We start from the raw sequence: 19,105 nt of genomic DNA on the forward strand, positions 1-19,105 counted from the left end.
CTTGACCAGAAAGCAAAAAATTGAGCCAAGGTGTAGCACTTCATTTAACGACTCCCAGAACGCTTGCGGTTGCCTGAATTACAATTATTATGAAATCTGATTTCTTCTTTTCTTCAGACTCAAAGCTTTTGATGCACGGAAAAAGAGGTATGGAATCCCTCATTCCCAATTCTCCTGTGCCTTAAATTTCTCACAAAAGATACTACAGTACAGTGCACTCATTGTACTAAAATCAATGCAATGCCTTGGTTCAAAGGTTTATGAAAAAGAAAGATTAATCTATTGTACTGACAAGGACAAACTAGGGAACTTTTAGAGACCAAGCCGCTGTACAAATGAATCGGCTCGGACCATTAAAAAAGTTGCGGCCGCTTTTAAGTTCAAATTAAATTTCCAACCACGAAGAATCCATTCAGCACGCTTGTATAGGTTTTCCTTACAGGGTTTCTTTTGTTGCAAACTTAGACTTGTCCTGTCCTTTAAAATTATCGCGCAAAGTTCGGGCTGTGTTCTTTATTCCGTACAGGAGTGCTCTGGCGTGTGCATAGCAACCACTTGAAACAAAAATAAGCATTAGACCTGCTATACCCAAGGGGATTGTTAACAATAGATACCACAGCATTTAAAGAACAAGAAAATTAAAAATAACAATAAAAAAGGTATGGGTTTTGCGTAAACCATTTCTTTGTTCATTTGCTGCAATTCAGCCGTATGCTCATGCAGTGGCTTTTATGATAATGATGTAGGCCTCAGGATTTAACTGCAGGATACAAACGCCTTTGTCAAGCATGCGCAAGGTAAGCGAAGTGGTTACGGATAGTGCGACTTTAACTTTGAGTTGTAGACCGCTACTGAAGAATTCACTGTCGCCTTACAGAGTCACGTTTCCTTGCTTCTTGTAAAGCGCGGCATGACCTCGTGGAACAAGTGTTTTAAGACGCATCGGATAGAGACATCTCTCTACCAAACTCAGTTCTCGACTGAGTTCTTGTATGGACTGAACTCAGTCGGTTTTACGCTATCGAAGGACGCGTAAAATGCCTTATTTTAAGACACTAACGCCTCTAAATGCAGAGAAGGCCATTATGCTTGATCCATAGCGAATGAGTTAAGTATTCCCTGCGGACGACTTTAAGTGAAGGTCAAAGGCAAAAGCGCTTTTTCAGGCTGACTAAGCAATTAACAGACCTGGTAAGAGAACTTCCCGAAAAGTAACGGAATTTTAATGGTAACTTGTCAAGGTACTGGGTAATCAGCTTTGCATCATCATAACACAACATTGTGTATTCTGCTGGTCATATGCATTTTAATCTGTGTTTTTAGGCGAAAAATGATCATATTACATCAGATGTAACGGAAGTCACTATTGACAGTCTTTGTGTCGGGTTTAATCCTTCGCCTGCGGTGCTAGATAATTTCCTAGTCCCTGTGGCGTAATAAAACGTCCTTTACAACAAAAATCAACATCGAGAGCCACAACAACTTGTTAATTTTAAACACAGATTGCTTAAACCAAAGAAGAGCGCAATTTGAAGAAACAATTTTCTTTTCGGTGGCCCGCATGTGTAGGATTTGCTGTATAAAAATAAATGATTGAACTTGATAACGTGCTCTCGGCGCAAAGTCTCTCATTGGAAAACGTGTCCTTCTGGACTCTTGAGCTGACGGATAGGTGTCATTCAATCAGTAAAAAGATATTTCTAGCATTCGGTATTTCCCTACATTGGCGTTTTTCTTATTGGCTCCTTGCAGTAAATATCCTAATTTTTTTAGTACTATATTACCATCTCTAATTGGTCAACTTTGTTTATTTGTTCTAAGGTGATCCTCGATTGGCCGATTCTCCTGTTTCTTTCACCCTGATCTCTGTCATCTTAACCGGTTTATCTTAAATAAGCTGTGAAACCTTTGTTCCCTCGTGGGACTAGGAGTGGCTTGTCTAATAAAAAGAAAAGAGATCATTGCTGGCATTTTTGATGTGGTCGCCCCTTGGATCCTCAACGCGAAATGAGATCCTGGCTCTTCGTGTTGTTGGCCACTGGAGCTTTTGCGGGTACGTAATTCATACTCTCCTACTGCATAACGGTTTTTGAAACGCTGTCTGTGCTTTTTAGAGGGATCACGGTATTTTTTTGGCTACAAACAAGCCGAAAATTTCTGAAGTCAGTGTGCTTATCAAAATGATGCAAATTTTCCGATTAAGTCATGATGTCACCTCGAAGTTGTGCTGTGGTTGTCTTGTTTAGCACGACCTTGATCTTGATTTGACAAGACTAAATTGTCGACTTGAAACCAACCGTAAAACCTAAAGCTTGCAATGGCTTGCTCAATTTTTCATATTTTCCATCTTGACGGCTTGATAATTATATTGAAGCATGATAATAAGTCATGCATGATTAACGATGTTCTTTGTTTCTGCTTCTCCTGGAAGCGTTTGATTTTCAAAGATCCCAGACGGCATATGAAAACTTTCTGTCTCTTTTGGCAGATAGACTCAAATTCTCTATTTGAGTGCGCCAAACATGATCCTGGGGGAGTGGATTATGCCGTCTCTGAAAATGTTTGAAAACAAGAAAATTTTCAGCTTGTACATGTGTTAAAACAGTTCACTCTAGTCGATTCTATAAAGATACGATGCATTCGGAAACGTTTGCGTCTTCACGTCAATTGAATTATCGAGACCCGGTGCGCGATCTCCAAGGCGGTCTTATCTACGGGTTGATCTTGTATTGTCGTTTATTCTTGATGTTTGTGTGCAAAAATTGTCCCTTAATCCATGGTAAAACATCAACAAAATGAGTATATTTTTGTTGTAGCGCCGTTGTCCTGGAATACAGAGAGATCGCCGCAATGTGATAAGAGTAAGTACTCTCCGAGACTCGGGGAATTATTATTTTATGTTACGTAAATGCGAAACGGATAAATATTGAATTGTATGGTATTTCATATGTGCACGGAGATCTTCTCTATCTCGGACGGCTTCTAAGCTTGGGAGCAGCACGTTAGTCTGTACCATTTTACACCATTCTTCGTGGCTTTGTCAAAGTTAACAAATTTAGATGTCTCCGAAGAAAAATGTCCCAAAGATTTTGACCCAAGCCGAAGGAAATCCAAATCTCATCCGGACACAGTCTGCTATTCTTCCCAGATGGAGAAACGTCACACAAACCTGCCCCTTGATTTTTTTAAGAAGAAATGTTCTCACTGTTTAAATCAACCATTATAAATGTCAGTTTTTGCGTTTTTGTTAGACAAGGGATTGTCACGGGTTTGAAAAACAACGAGATATCTGCATCAGCGAATTCCGGAAATTGGTATCCTAGGATTTCCCGGGGATTCATTGACAGCTTCAAAGAATGAAGCAATGTGATTGGTTTAAGGCACGTGGGTTGTGAAGCGCGGGAGGTCAGACAATTCCTGACCCTGCTCTAAAATTTTTTTTTTTTCTTACAGAGTTAGACAGATTTCATTATTTGAAAGAGTTTCCCTACAACTATGAAGGCGAAACGATCAGTAGAGTAGCAGGAGCGTCATCAGCTCGTTCAGGGCTGAAAATTCGCGCAAGATGTGTCGTCAAGCCTGTTGCACCGTGCCAACATGTCTTGAAGGTAAGAGTAAAATATACACAAGCTCTTTTGCGCGCGCTTAAAATTTAACATGACATGTTGCGAGATGAAATGATACAATTTCCATGTGTTTTTCGATTTTCAGTTCATGCTTTTTTATTATTAAAGCACGAATCAAACCAACCCTCCCATCAAGACCACCTTACTTGCTGACCCATGGTTCTTTAGTTCTCAATGCGACTGTAAATATTTTCATTTGCTCGGCGGTGCACTTGAAAAAAATTACCTTGAGATCATGTTGACAGTTTTTTTTTCTCTTTTCGTGCCATGAGAAGCGTTAAATTCCGATTTCAGTAAGTATTTCATTTATGCACCTTCTTAGTTGCCCTTTCACAGGTTTAGCTGGTATTGGTGGCGTCATTCTTTCCGGTTTTAACCTTGTTTCTGGGAGATTTTCTCCAAAATGCGACGTCAAGAAATGACACTGCTAATCTACAGACATGTATCCAGTGTCAAAGCGAGACGAACCGCAGAGGCGTGTTCGGAAACCATCGGTAGAATAAATGGTTGTTTACTTTAGTTCTAACTCTGTGAATACCTCGTAGAAATTAAACTAGTAGTTTAATGGAGTGCGGTCGATACCAATTCAGGATAAAACAGACAAGCGTGGAACTGTGTTGAATGTCTTCTCAATCCCAGGCCCTATATCCTATGATATCATTCGCCCCTGCAAAATTTGCGGGGATGCCAAATGTGTGTCTCAAGATCGGTCGTCCCAAAAAATCTAGATTTGGACTCGATTAGGATGCATGCTCGTACGTAATTATTCTGCATCGACATCGTTATTTTGATAGATGGTTTACTATCATTTTAAAAGGATTTTCAGTTTTCCATTCGCTGCTATCTTCTTGTGATCGAAATTGACAGATTAAATTTCGCTTACATCATGTACGTGCTAGGTGACGGGGTTGTATTAAGTAACTACGTTTATTAAAAAAAAATCAATATATCCGGCTTGACCTCCAATGTTGAACTTTTACAGAATTTACGTCAAACTTAAGAAGGGAGAGAAACGATTACTGTCTTCTCTTTTAAAAACAATTTTTTTTACAATTTTTTTTTCAAAATGCAAGTTTCAAGAAAAATTATGCTTTCAAAATGATGACACCAAGGAAGATAAAAACAAAAACCTTCATAGGTCGGATACATGGTTCCCAACACACTCCAGCCAGATAAAGAGGGGTCCGTAAAATCTATCATAAGCACTTCTTCTAGCCATGGTTAAAGAAAGCCTTCTAAAACACATTTCATAGAGGTTATGTGGAAAATTTTCAGTTGTGCTTGTGAAAGCGAGAGCCATGAGACCTTTCGTTAATCCACTGGAAACCAAGCGTATTTCCGATTTGCATTGGCTCAAAATCAAAATGTTTCCTGTTTTTAGTAGCCGCGTTGATACAGAACTTTTGTGCGTCTGGATCTTAGAGTAATAAATTTCAGCAAAAATGTCCGATTAAATTGCAAAGATTACACCTTGAACATTCGAAGTTCAAATGCTTTTCCTGAGACGTTTTTTTTAACCAAGCCATGTTAACGCTTTAATTATTTTTTTCTTAAAAACACACACTGGTTCCCGCCCACCTCCTCTCCCATGCTCTGCCCTGAGTTCCCACGTTCCCCATGTTCCACCCGTGGGCATGCCTATCTTCCTCCTATGGTATTCCCCTAAGTTCCCCCTATCAGCGGCACCCAGCGAGAGTATAGTTCAAAACCACTTAAACATAGCATTGTTAAACGTATTTTGGTATTTAAACGGTAGATACAGGCATGTTTTTATCCCCTAAAAATTTTTCATTTGTTCGGATTTCCTAGCTTTAACTCTAGTGATCCCAAAATTATGGTGATCAAAACTTACCCTTTCGAAAATTTCAGCCAAAAAAAGGCTCCCGAAATTCTAGGTGACCTTTTTAGGGTAAGAATCCGTTAAAATGGGCAATTATACCATCCTAGGACAGGCAGGCAAACAAGAAATTTTACAACAAATGTTCCGAAAATTCTAGATCTCAGATCGTCTTCCGAACAGATATTTTCCGAAATTTGACGTTGGGTGCCCCTGCCCTATGTGCTGTCCGTAGGTTTTTCATACCTCACATTTTCTCAGTGCTTACTATAACGTTCGTGCCTTCACCTACGAATAGTGCTTCTTATGCTCTGACTACAAAGGGACCCCATGGGAGCAGCTGCATAGTGTTCATGTAATCATGTTCATGAATCATGTTCATGGTTCCCTAGTTCTGAATAAGGGGCCTTTCTCAATACCTATATCAATACTTATATCAATCGTCTGGCTTTTTCGTTGTAGCCATAACTATGTGAACTGCCATCTTCATTGGATTTATAAAATAAGATTTATTTTTCCGTTTCCCGCACGTTCCCTTGCCAAGACCTAGCCTGATACCCTTTTCAGCTTCCTCGACGCAGAGCTTTCTTAAGCAGTTGGGTACAAAGTCCACGGAGACCTTTCTTCGGTTTGTAGCGTTTTTGTTGTGCAATCCAAAGTGATCTGTCATGGAATGCCAGTTTGGTTATTTGCACACCGTAAATATGTAAATACAAATCAATGCCGTAACCCCAAAAGCATCTCAAGTGCAAAGTTCAAATTTGATCAATTTTGGGTGAGTTTTGGCTACCTTTAAACTACCAGAGCACGGGAATGCAAAAGATATTGTGCGAGTCCAGAGGCAGTCTACCGGAGTTCTTAACATCCGAATGCACGAGATGAAATAAAATCAGCCTAGATCTCTTTTTTGAAACTTCCACTATTGAACCATTATTCTCGGAGTCTATTCAAACAAGAATATTTAGATTTTGGTGCGACATATATAGGTACTCATTTTCATCCAAGATGGAGTGGTTACAGATAAAAGTGAAGTGTGTGGATAACATCACGAAACAGCAGTCCAAAGTCCTTTAACTTCAAACAGATCACTTTTCGGCCTCCAGGTTGCCACATAAAATAAGGATTTACCAGAAAAATGATAGCCCAGTTTTGCACTCAAAAACGAAACGTGCTGGTACCCAAATAAACCGGAACCTGTTCGTCATACCGCAATCATTGCAAATTTTCTCAGGATTTTGCTGACGTTTCTCTCAATAACTACTTTCCCGTGAAGACAGCAGGCGATTCCACAGACCCCCGCAAAAGGATAACCCCGTATCGAGTTCAAGCACTTCCGGTGTTTCCTGAAAAAGCATATACTGTCAAACCCGTGTTGTCTTTTTCTCTCAATTTCAAGGTTAGGGGGTGCTGGGCCTTTCAACAACGATTTAATCTGAGATGAAAATAATATGGGTTCACGCAAACTTTTCTCCGTTTTCATTTATACAGACCAAACAAAATTCGGCCTATTAAAGAAAAGACGATGTTTTAGCCTTAACCGCGTGATAAATGCAGACGATGCCTTCCTGTAACCGGGGCTTGATAGGTCCAAGGGCAAGACTAAGTTTTTAAGTGCTTTGTTATCAAATGTACCGGAAATAACATTCTTAGAGGCTTTACGAGTCACCGAAATTTTTTCAAAAATAACGGTTTTGTGGAAAGGAAATAAAAATCGACGAATGGAATAATTTGCACAAAATTTGTGTTAAATCAATAATTCCTCGTTACCGGGCTACCCGCGATCACCATGATCTCTCCGTTCGGATTTTTTTCAGCAAAAGCATTTAATTAAGACTTTTCCGTGGTTACCTGCTGGTAATCCGCATAATAACACTGATAACAACCAAAAATAGCCTTGTAAAAGTGGATATACATTTTCTAAAAAGAAAAAAATATGTGCAACGATCGCTAGCTCTGCAGACACGTACAAAACAAAGCGATAAAGAAAACAAGGCAACATTTATCGAAAAACACGGCAAGGAAACAGACTAAACAAGTAGGCCCTTAATGTTGACAACGTGGCTAAATTGCATGACTTTAAAACGGACTACGTGCCTGTGTTTTTTAACCTAGATGAAGTGGTCTCCCAGTGGCGATTGATGGATATTGATACTTTCAAGAGATGTCTCATCTCGCGAGGTATATCCTCTGAGGAGTGTGTGGGGGAATTGCCAAAACAATTTATGTAAGAGTAAAAAAATAATCGTGCAACCGGCTCAGACAGAATGAAAAATATTCATGCAAAAACCAAAACGCCGCTTAAAATGTTCGAATTTACCAATGACAGAATTAAAAATAAGAGCAGAAATGGATTTATCACTGGGTTGATATGGTAAATTGACCACCGTAAAGAAATTTGAAAGGTGACGTTTCGAGCGTTAGCCCCTCGTCAGAGCGAATGGGTCATTTCGCTCATGAGTCAGTTCGCTATGACGAAGGGCTGACCCAGTTGATAAACCCATTTCTGTGTTTTACTTCCGCACAGCCGCACCACCACATTTTCGTTAGAAACGAAACCCTTTATTCATCTAGAAGTAAGAGCATTTTAAACATTCTAAGGTTATGTAATAGACTAATTTTGAGAGGATTGAAATTGAACAATAGTACAAAAATCATGGAACTCAGTGTTTAACCACCATTCTGTGTGTGGCTCGTAATCAGTGACTCTTTTTACGGATTATACAGCAATGCATGAAAAAAATGGTAAAGTGGCCGAAGGAGATAAAAATGTGTCTTTTCTCTGCATTATTCTGGGTTGTTGCAGTGCACCAAAATCGCACCAAAATCACTGAGATCCTCAGGGTTCTATCTTGGGTATTTGAGGGCTCGAAGCTTCTACCCTCAAAATGCTCAGCTTCCCCCCAAAAAATATTGTTATCATTACAGTATATAAGTTACTTTATTGGAAAAATCATCCAGCCACCAAAAGGACTACTGTCTAAGGACACTATATGACATGGAATATGGAGTATTACAAACTGCTTGCATCACAGCAGGCTCGGTTATAGTGCTGTACATTCTGTTTATGAGTTGAATAGCGACAGCATTTACAAATCTGTGACCAGAAAACTACGGAAAGGAGTCGCTGATGTACACATCATCAGAATGTGATCATGACTAAAATGAAGTAAAATACCACCGTAACATTTCAAAATTGTGTCTTCGAATGTACCAGATTGCATCTCAGCGCATATTCATCTTAAAAAATTTCCAGGGAGTTATGCCCCAGTACTGGTCCCTAGGAAACTCGTGGCGTTCGGGCATTCGGGACTCCTCCCCCAAACAATAAATCCTAGATAGAATCCTGGACTTGACATCACCAATACAGAAAGTATCCTAAACATTCTTAAAAGCTAACCTTAGGCCTAATTAGGCCTAAACAAAAGTTTTTAGGCCTAAGATGTTTAGGATACTTTCTGTATTGGTGAAACAATGACCCGCAACCCGTGACCTGCGACCTGAGACCTGCAAATTAGACCCAGCCGGCTTCAAAATTACTGAGAATGTGCAGAGGAGCCGAAAGTCCGTGTTTCGCAGATTTCCTGCTTTGGCTGTGGCCAGAGACCGTGTTCTTGGCGCTGACCAAAAGCAAAGTAGACTCTGGAATGATTGAAACCATATCACCAAGCATTCACTACACACACGCAATGTTATAAATGTTGCACTTACCCTTCGAATGAACACAGCGTTTTTCATGAAGACTGTACATTAAAGACAGTTGAACTGCGGAAAGAATGTTAAGGTTCTTTCAGATCGTCGCAGCTAACATAGCTGCGCTTAGCAAGTACATAACTTTAGCAGTAATAAAAGGAAAGCCTGAAACATTGAGCCCAATGACCTCTGTGATATCGGTGCATTGCTTTATGAATTGAGCTATCAAGCCAATTGGGAGCTGGTCATCAGTCCAAACAGCAGCCACAAAACCGTTTAAGCCACCTGAATCTTTCAGGTGTCAAAAAGAGACAATTGCTTAAATCGTTGAGATAAGTGTGCGGCTGACTTCTCGTTTTCGTCTTTAACCCCCACTGCAAATGTACATCTCTTTCAAAAAACCAGATTTCTTTCGAATTCTTTCTAACACTATCTCCCATTTGTTGTTTTCCTCCACAGCTCGACACAGTTGAGCTCTGGGAAGCCCAGAGCAAGAACCCAGGTCCCTTGAGGTACCGTCTATCCCAGGGAACCACAGCTTTTGCTGAAGAGCTTGAAGCTCGAGAACTTGTATTCAGAACAGACCGTGGGCTCATAACTGAGCTCCTTGCAGATCCAAGAGAGCCACTCAATGCCTTGAATGTTAAGAGGGGCATCCTTAGCGCACTACAAGTACAGTTCGTGGATAGAAATGTCACTCTCGTAGAGGTATGATCTTTGCATTGAAATTAATTATATACCTTAAATTAAATGATAATTGATCACTTTGCCTGGAGGGACTTTCGTGGACAGATCAAACAACCAAATGAACATGACAGATTACAGTATCTCAACTGAGAGGAGAGGTCCAGTTTGTTGTCAGGCGGGTCTTAAGCCCCAGATCTTCGAAGATCTTACCTCCTGGCCACTTTGTCTTCCTGACTTAACTGGAGAAAATCAAAAAATTCTGAAAAGAAAACCAGTTCCACATGTCAGTACCGTAGGATTTACTAGTCCCAGCAAAAGAGACTGAGATAAATCTTGTTGCTTTCGTTTTAAACTGTCCCACATGTAATTTTAATGAACGCACTGGATGAGCAAATTACTTTCATTATCTCAGTTGATTCTACCAAATTCTCATTCTTAAAACCTCATTGGCGCATCCCCATTGTTTCTTTTGAAGCTACTTCCGTCCAGACATTTACTTTAATAATTATGTAGGCTGAGTTTCCAAGGTCTATCTTTTCAACAAATTATGGAAAATTTTCACAGTACTCTATATTTTTACAAAAAAGCTTCAACAAAAAATTCCAATCATCTCACTTCTCTCTGTTTACAGGATGATGTTGTTGGCAAATGTAAAGTGCGGTATGGAATTAAATCGCGTCATCTTAGCGGACGACCCAAGGTTATGTACAAGACGCGGAATCTGACAGAGTGTAGCGACCGTGCACAGACCGACATTGGGATTCATGTGCATTCGTACGAAGAGAAGGTAAGACGGAAATAGAGCGGGTCCAAAAATGCTTGTGTGTGATCGTTCAGTCTTCGGCTTTTTCTCTAATTCTAGTGAGATGTGCAAGACAAAAAGAGCACGCGAAAATTGACTCCCTTGTTTCGCGTTTTCACAAAGGGGGTAATTTTCACGCCATACAAGGGAATTCTCGTATACTCTGAATTTCTAGTAAAAATGTGTATAGCTTTAATGTTTTTTTCCTTGAATCAGATTTTCAAGATCTGATTTTTTGTTGCTTTTTGGGTGTTGTTTTAAAAAAATTCAAAATTATAGAATGCAAATATTTCCAGTCCAGTCATATCTGAGTCGGCATATGCTTCACTTAAGCATGCGTGTAAGCACTCTCATTCAGCCAGTCACGACAAGAATAAACTAAGAGACACCAACAAATATTTCTGTGATCTGTGTTTTCTCAACAGCCTTTGAGCTTGCTTAGCTCCCATAGCACATGTAAACTATATCTGACTGCAAAAACCCGCACACAGAAAGTCATATGTGAAGAGCAGCATCTCTTTAGGCCCTTCTCTGCAGGGTACAAAAACGCATCAGGAGCCATGACAACCACAAGGTGAGAGAAACTATTGACAAGCAGGCAGGGGCACCCCAATGCCGAGCATCGTACGATGTAAGGTGTTTTACTATACTTTGTAGTAGCAATCTGTATTCTCGACAGGTTTGCTACTATGGTTTAAAACTGAGTTTCAAAAATAAGATTTTAAAAAACGTTTCGACACCCCTGCCTAGCGGCTTCATAAGGGCTGACTTAGAGCTGTAACAGGTGCTCTTCTAGATCCTGCTGATTAGCGTCCTCTTATTTTTCAATAAGATGAAAATATGTGTCAGGTAAAAGGCCATCAGCTTCACGATGGCACGGAATCTGTTCTCTCATTGACCAAGAATCCATTGATGAATTATTGGAATCAGGGCAAGCCACAGATAAGTGATATATTTTCGAGAAAATTATTCACTAATATGAAGATGAGCACACTGAGCGATGTCCAAGTGAATGTGTTCTCTTTAAACACATGGACCACTTTTGTAATGGCGGCTAAATAAAATATTATTTTGTTTTCATGCTAATAAGCCTTTTCTGGCCTCGCTACAACAAGCAAATTTCAAAAGAATATTTGTTTCCAAAGATCTTGATATTAGCAGGCAAGTCAGAACTTAAAATAAGACGACAAAACTTTTACGTTTATGACATGTTTCTACAGAAACTTCTGTCATCTTCAGTTGATGAATGTACAAAGCGTTAGAAGTTGAATTTATTAGTAGGAAATAGTGCTAATTATGCTTGCCTAGTAACAACGAAATGTACATAAAACGTGACAACGAGAGAATTAAAAGGATAGTTTTGTCTCAAGATAAGGGCATGAGTATGTCTAATTAACATAAATACAAAAGAATTTAAAGGTGGTTGCCATTTATGAAAGTGTTCTACATGTATACAACAATCGATTTCCTTCTTTTTTTCTTTGATATCCTCATTTTAACTGGGGTAAGTCAGCTTTGAGCTTAACAGGGCATTAAGTTTTCTGAATATTCAAATAAACCATCAAGTAAGGGGAGCAGGGATGGTGCAGTGATGGCGCAGTGATTGCGCAGTGATGGCACACTGGTGAAAGCACTCGCCTCCCACCCATATGGCCCGGGTTCGAATCCCAGACTCAGCGTCATATGTGGGTTGAGTTTGTTAGTTCTCTACTCTGCACGGAGAGGTTTTTCTCCGGGTACTCAGGTTTTCCCCTCTCCGCAAAAACCAGTATTTGATTTGAGTTAATCTCGTTAGTGTCCCCAAGTAGTGCTCTTGTGCTAAATCCATTGACACTTTAATAAAGTTGTTATTTAATAATTTTTGTTTCCCTTCAGGCAAGTTTTGGAATTACAGTCCATCAAGGAATCAGAGTCAGAATCAATCTCTATCGGTATGTTGTTGAGTGTCTACAATGAACTAGAAAGAACCTATGATTGGATGCTTTATATCTTGAATAGGCCTCTTGCAAGAACTTTCCCTTACAAATATCTTTCAAGGCCTCGAAATAATATGAGAAAAGTAAGGATTTCTTTGTAGAGACTACATCATCAGAAGAACTCTACAAAAATATTTTTCGGAATGGTCTTCGGACAAGTCAACCAAGGGCATTTTGATTTTTCATCCTCTTTTGCTTTAAGTAATAAGCCATTTCTGAGTTCTTGTCTGCCACCTCTTCAAAGCGAGTCTAAGTGCGAAGTTTTTCTTATGAAAATTAGTTTCATTCACATGTAAGGTAGAACTAATTACCATCGCAAAAACTTTGCACTTACGGTAGACTCGCTTTGAAGAGGAGGCAGACATGAACTCGGAAATGGCCTATTTGCTTCAACTTAGCTTTTAAGGCAATTTTACTGTCACACAAGTAAAATGTAGTTAATGGATCGTGAGGCTATTATTCTTTGTAACCCTTTCGTGGCAGCTCTGTTTTCAATATAGTGAGATTGTCCTGTCTAGTTGCCAAGGTCAGCAAACAAAATTCACGACATTGTTGTCGCTAGCAGGCTAGTACGATACACGGCATTGGCGTAATACTAAGTTCGCTTGTAGTACAGCTCTTTTGATTGGCTATGCCAGCAGACATTTGTCTGGCTTTAAAAACATACATTTAAGAAAACTATTTAGAGGTCACTTATGTTGTTGTTTTCAGCAAAGTTAGCAATCAACATATGATTGTGGTTTACGATTATTTCCCTCCCTCCCTTTGGATTCGAGGTTGGGGCCTTGTTATATGCATTTCAATAAACTCGGGTCACTCCAGTGTGGTGCGGTTAAGTCTGCGCAGCGACTTCCCCCAAGCTTCTTGGCTGGGTTGCCTTTTTAATATCGCCAGCTAATTGATACTCTTATCCGATCCAGCACGTGCTGTTTTGTATTCAGCTTGTAATGTGAGGCTCCTTTGTCACACAATCACCGCAAGTCGCACAGGCTAACATCGAACGCAATGCAGTCCTCCAAAAAACAAGCATATAATTGTCTTTTTGGTTATGGTAAATAGCTGCAAGAATTTGCATTAGAAATCTATTGTTTTTTTTATATATATGCTTGGTTTTATCCCGACGCGCACACGTTTTTTAAGCTCTAAACTCGTTTATTAACATCAACTGGAGTCTTATCTCATATCTAGTAGCTAGCACACAAACATAAGGAACAGAGACATAAAGTTTTTTTGTCTTGAAACAGAGCAAATTGGCACTGGGTTAGTAATTCAACCTTTTGTTTTTTGTCCTCAGAGGGACTTCGCCCTGTTTCTCTGAAGTTTGGGCATGAGCAGCCACAGTCTAATGAGGACGGCATCAGAGATGCATTTTACCTCGTCACCCGGTTAAGTAAAGATTCACATAAAAATACCAAGCCAGACTCCGCTCAGCACTTCTCAGAACTTGTTTTCAGCATCCGTAAGTTAAGCACGGAAGCTATGGAAAAACTCTGGCAAAAAGTTCATCAAGAGGAGGACCCAAAGATGCTGTAAGTAGCGTATCTATAAATGACGTGCTTATCATGTATAAAAATAGGTAATAAGGATGCTTTCTTTAAATCCTCCCCCTGGAGTATAATCTGGCGCGCATGTCAGATTTTAGAATCTGTATAGTGGGATGCAATGAGTTCATTGCACGTTACTCTAAGCTAATACGAATCAAAGGAGACGAAAAAAGACCTCAAAGGATTAAAGTGCCATAACAAACTAGGTCTCAAAATGGTGTGGCATTCTTAGCAGTGCCAGAGCACTCCAAACAAAACACTTACGTTATTCTATCAAAAATTCTATTTTCAGGGAGTATTTTTACGATGCCCTTCCCCATTGTGGTACAGGTGGTTGTGCTAAAGTCATGAGCGACGCTATCAGGAGCAAGTTAGTTAGCCACGAACGGGGTAACATGTTTCTTGCTGGTCTGGCCATGGCTGCCAATCCAACGAAGGAGACTATAGCACATGTCTTAGGACTGTGCACAGAGCACAATGGGAGAACTGCTATGCTGACTCTTGGAACACTCATTCACAAGGTTTGCGAGAGCAGCCCTATCCAATGTGAGAAAAAGGTCAGTGAATCATGAATTTTCAAACTTAGAAAGATTGCGAGCATTAAGCAGGGTCGGCCAGGGTTTTTGGGTATACGGTATAGAGGGGCTTTTTAAATTGGGTATATGGTATATTGCAGATTAAATACTGGTATACTGGTATACCACTACCCCCCCCGCCGACCCTGATTAAGTAAAAGGAGCATAAGAAAGTACGAAAGTACGCACGTGGTGAAGAATAACAAACCACGTGGTTTTGTGACAGAACTGCATTGATGCCAAAACGCTCATCCAGTATTTTTCCAATCCTTAGACTCCAGAGGATCCAATTTCAAGGGCTGAAAGCTTCCTGTTGTCTCAACTGGGGAAAAGATGCGAGGGTTCAACTTCGGAAGAGTTTGAAAATATTTTAATGACCCTGAAGGCCATTGGAAACGCTGGTCGCCCTGAAAGTGCCGAAGATATCCTGCTCAAATGCGCCCTCAATCAAGACGCACCAGTCAACATGAGCATTGCCGCTTTAGAGGCTCTGCGACGCCTGCCTTGTGACAGGTTTATAACTGACCAGCTTCTGAACATATATGGCAATCACGACTTAGATGTTGAAATTCGTATCGCGGCCTACCTTGCTCTCATGAGGTGTCCCAGCGCTCATGTCTTTAAAGGCGTTGCTAATGTCCTGAAGGACGAAGTCAACAATCAGGTTGGATCTTTCGTGTGGTCGCACATGACGAACGCAATGGAGTCAACCGAACCTGTGCAGGGTCTGCCACAGGCCCGGATAATGAAAGATGCTTTGAATGGAATGAAACTTAGAGAGTTTAACCTTAATAGGCTAAGGTTTTCGCGTGCTTGGGAAGGATCATTCTATCACGGTAAGAGCCGTCCATAAATTGTCAAACTTTACACAACCACTTCTATTTTAAACATAGACGGTAACGACCCCCACTCAACAATGAAACAAAGGTATCTAAGTAGCCCATATCTATAAAGTCACTGCAGACCTCTGACTCCAGAGGTAGACATGCGAAATGAACCACTGCGTTTAAATGTTCGCGCAATTTCCGTTATTCAGCATTAATTCATTTTTGTTTTCAAATTTTAGAGGGTCTAAGGTTCGGTGGATCTGCCCAAAGTCACCTGATCTTCCATCCTACAAGTTTCGTACCTCGCAGCGCTATGCTCAATCTCACGGTCGATGTCTTGGGTGCATCTATCAATGTCTTGGAAACCGCTGCGCGTTTCGAGGGTGTGGAAATCCTGATCGAACAGTTCTTCGGAGATGAAGGCTACTTCCCTGATGAGCGCATTATGAAGATGTTTAATCTCCAACCTCATGAGGAAAGAGATAATGTGGAGAGGACCGTCAACCGAAGACTCCGACGAAGAAGCCTTGGGATCCACGAGGACATAAACAGAGTACAGAACAACCTTAATCAAATTCACAGAGCGGTGAGATGTTATTGATAAAATATCAATGGAATTAAATGTCTCTTTACTTCAAGTTAAACGACTGTCTTCATCATTCAAACTAAAAGTACATTTTCGCAAATGCATCTTTATCTTGCAAATCAATACAATGAATTGGAGAAATTCGAAAGTTATGGTGCAACGCATACATCTTCAAAATTGTAATGTACTTGTCAGACTAATAATCAGTCAGGTTCAAAACGAGAGCTCAACTTTCGTTTTGAAAATATAGTTTTTTTCTGATGTACTTTAAGGCCTTTAATCTCATGCTTTAGAACTGTGTCGCAGTACCAATGATTCGGGTGCCGAGCACATCTTAGAGACGAGCGCCGTCGGTACCCCTCCAATTTCTAGGACGGCTGCTTTCTGTTTACACAATTAAAAGTCTGATGTGGCCAGGTTGTTTTGTTTATGTAAAAGTGATTTACGTTTTATGAATCTAAGCTTTTCACTGCTTTCTTTCTTTTTTTTTCTTGCTTTCTTCCTCAATAGATGGATAATCGCAAACATCATCCCTCTGGATCTATTTCCATGAAGATGTTTGGCAATGAATTGAGACTCGCCAGCTTTGACGACATCGGCTGGTTAAATGACGAAATCGACAAAGTGAACGTGATCGATTTTCTGTTGATGATGGCTAAAGGTGGAGAGAAGACCTTCAGCAAGAGCCTGATGTTTCTCGATGCTCAAACCGTTGTTCCTACAATCCTGGGTCTTCCACTCAAGTTAAGCGCCAAAGGAACTACCGTAGCATCTGTGGAACTCGCTGGAAAGTTCGACATAAGGAACATGTTTTGGGGAAAAATGAGCTTTGACATTCGGGGTCACATTAAACCAAGGTAGGAATGAGTTAATAACACGAGTGCACCAAGAAAAGCATAAAATTGCATTATTAGCCAGCCCACTTGTGAGGGAAAGACAATGGTGAAGAATATCGTTGACGTCACCAACTGTCATTAATGTGCCAACCAGAGCCTCATTGGCTGTCGAAACAAAGGGTCTTTTGTTTCTGTGGTTGACACATTTGAGTAACAAAAACAATGTTTGTAAACAGCTATCTTCCCTTTTGTTCGTGCGTTGGCTGGCATGTTCGTTTCACGGTAGCATCCTTTTTTTTAAGAAAGAATACTTAATCAATTTTGCTGTTAAGTTGACACGTTCCAAGTTCCATAGCTCTGATCCAACTACAACTCGGTGGTTGCTCATTTGCGCGTGAATGAGTAAAGAAAGGGTCATTCTTCAATTCAAGGATCGTGAACGAAACGAAATATAGCCTCTTAGATCTTAATCTACACGCTCAAACATTAAGAGTTTTTTTGTATAGTGCTACTTAACACCAACTGGAATCACATAATCAAAATTACTCGGTTATATCCCACAATTACATACTGAAACAGAATTTTTGATCCTAGAAAACTCGCAAATCGATAGTCAGATGATGTCTTTGTCACCGGTCGCTTCCACACCGCCAAAATCTCTTCCAATAAAATAAATCAGGATTTGTAGCCACAATTTTTACCGCAATTGCTTGTAATCTCGCAATCTGATTGGCTAATTTGCCGTTGTCGATGAGAGTCTACACAACGCTGTACGCGTCATGCTCGCGTCATTTTGTCACGCAGTATAATAGCCAAGCAGGAACGCTTATTTTGAGAAATAAACCAATCACAAGGTTGCTGCCTAACGGTCGCCCGGTCGCCTGGGGGGCCTTATTTGCGAGCGTGGGCGACCAAATTTCTGAACGAGTAGCCCGAACGAGCGTCCTGATTCATCCTCACTTTCTTGTAAATATGATCCCATCTGGAATTAATTAATTTTGGGCTCTTGAAAAAATGACTTTGGCTACTAACTTTAAATGTTGGAAGCCCGAAGGGCTCCCCGAAAATTTCCTTAGGCAGCAGCCTTAAATCATATTGCGAGAAAGTTATAGAGAGAAACTAACTTGTTCGCTTGATTTTGTGTTATTCAGCGCCGTTGTTGACATTTCCGGTCGTATGGGAGTGAGTGCCTTCCATGCAGAGTCTGGTATTCTTGTCAACTCCACCCTGTACACTGTAACACAGACCAAGGGAAATGCTACCTATTCTCAAGGGGAACTACTGAAGTTTGAAATTGGTGTGCCTGAAGACCCTGTTCAATTTGTCAACGTATCGTAAGTAAAACTATTTTTAACTGATATTTCGCGCATAACGTGAATCTCAAATGTCTGTAAAGGAATTGCGTTTGTGGACATGTTTAGAACCCCGTACCGGCAACATTCTGTTTCTTAACCAAGGTGTTTCAAAGGATGCTGAAACAACACAATACTGAGGGCATCCCTGTGATGAATTAGCACCCCGTTCCCCCGAGGAAGAGTAGATGCTCTCTCAGTTAACTGTCTCATGCTCTTGTCGTGTGAGCGCTTATAGCTGGTAAGCGACCTGGGACTGAGCGAATGTAAACTGCGTTTCTTTATGGACTGAATGGCCTCGCACCGATGTCTCTTTATGCCGCCAGGTTAATAACTCTATTTTTATTTTTGCAGCTCGTCACTTTTTACTACTCTCAATGACGAGAAACTGGCCGTCGAAGGAACGCCACGAAGGATCGAGGTACGTCGGTCTGTGAGAACAAAAGCAAAGTAGATTTTGTGGATAAGCTCGGACGTAGCCGGCCGATCTCGACGCAAATAAATGTGGCTGGTTGCAATAGCCGCAGGAAAATATTTGGTTGTATTTGGGTGAACACATTAAACCCCTCACAACAACTGTGTTTTGGATTTTCGTTTCCGAGCGCTTTTTATAAATTATTCAATTTCCGCCGTTTATGCTTTGAGATGTATATTTTTGAGAGATCGCTTTAAAAACCTATACAAATCCGGAAGAGTGGACTAGAGGCAGAAATCTTTACATTAGTCTCACTTGTTTGCTACGGTAACTTATTGGTTCTCATCCTTTG

The 19,105-nt window shown here is 40.5% G+C and overlaps 1 protein-coding gene and 1 long non-coding RNA gene across 4 annotated transcripts in view; one reads left to right on the forward strand and one right to left on the reverse strand.

The window, feature by feature from the left end:
* LOC137972949 (uncharacterized) overlaps positions 1-15,422 on the reverse strand; it is a 34,508-nt gene extending 19,086 nt beyond the window's left edge. For all 3 annotated transcript variants that reach the window (XR_011117136.1, XR_011117135.1, XR_011117134.1), the window contains exons 1-3: positions 15,324-15,422; positions 10,051-10,099; positions 9,172-9,225 (exon numbers count right to left, since the gene is read on the reverse strand). This is a non-coding gene — a long non-coding RNA (uncharacterized lncRNA). The remainder of the gene's footprint in view (positions 1-9,171; positions 9,226-10,050; positions 10,100-15,323) is intronic.
* The window catches only part of LOC137972948 (uncharacterized), a 39,079-nt gene continuing 20,668 nt past the window's right edge, over positions 695-19,105 (forward strand). Inside the window, exons 1-15 of the mRNA XM_068819636.1 lie at positions 695-797; positions 1,822-2,053; positions 2,817-2,861; positions 3,454-3,608; positions 9,613-9,861; positions 10,472-10,627; positions 11,068-11,216; positions 12,518-12,573; positions 13,913-14,147; positions 14,455-14,719; positions 15,012-15,573; positions 15,804-16,150; positions 16,661-17,007; positions 18,138-18,320; positions 18,693-18,759. Coding sequence (XP_068675737.1) covers positions 2,008-2,053; positions 2,817-2,861; positions 3,454-3,608; positions 9,613-9,861; positions 10,472-10,627; positions 11,068-11,216; positions 12,518-12,573; positions 13,913-14,147; positions 14,455-14,719; positions 15,012-15,573; positions 15,804-16,150; positions 16,661-17,007; positions 18,138-18,320; positions 18,693-18,759 — 2,862 coding nt within the window. The 5' untranslated portion in view covers positions 695-797; positions 1,822-2,007. The remainder of the gene's footprint in view (positions 798-1,821; positions 2,054-2,816; positions 2,862-3,453; positions 3,609-9,612; positions 9,862-10,471; positions 10,628-11,067; positions 11,217-12,517; positions 12,574-13,912; positions 14,148-14,454; positions 14,720-15,011; positions 15,574-15,803; positions 16,151-16,660; positions 17,008-18,137; positions 18,321-18,692; positions 18,760-19,105) is intronic.

The sequence above is a fragment of the Montipora foliosa genome, chromosome 10 (assembly GCF_036669935.1).
Source record: "Montipora foliosa isolate CH-2021 chromosome 10, ASM3666993v2, whole genome shotgun sequence".
NCBI lineage: Eukaryota > Metazoa > Cnidaria > Anthozoa > Scleractinia > Acroporidae > Montipora > Montipora foliosa.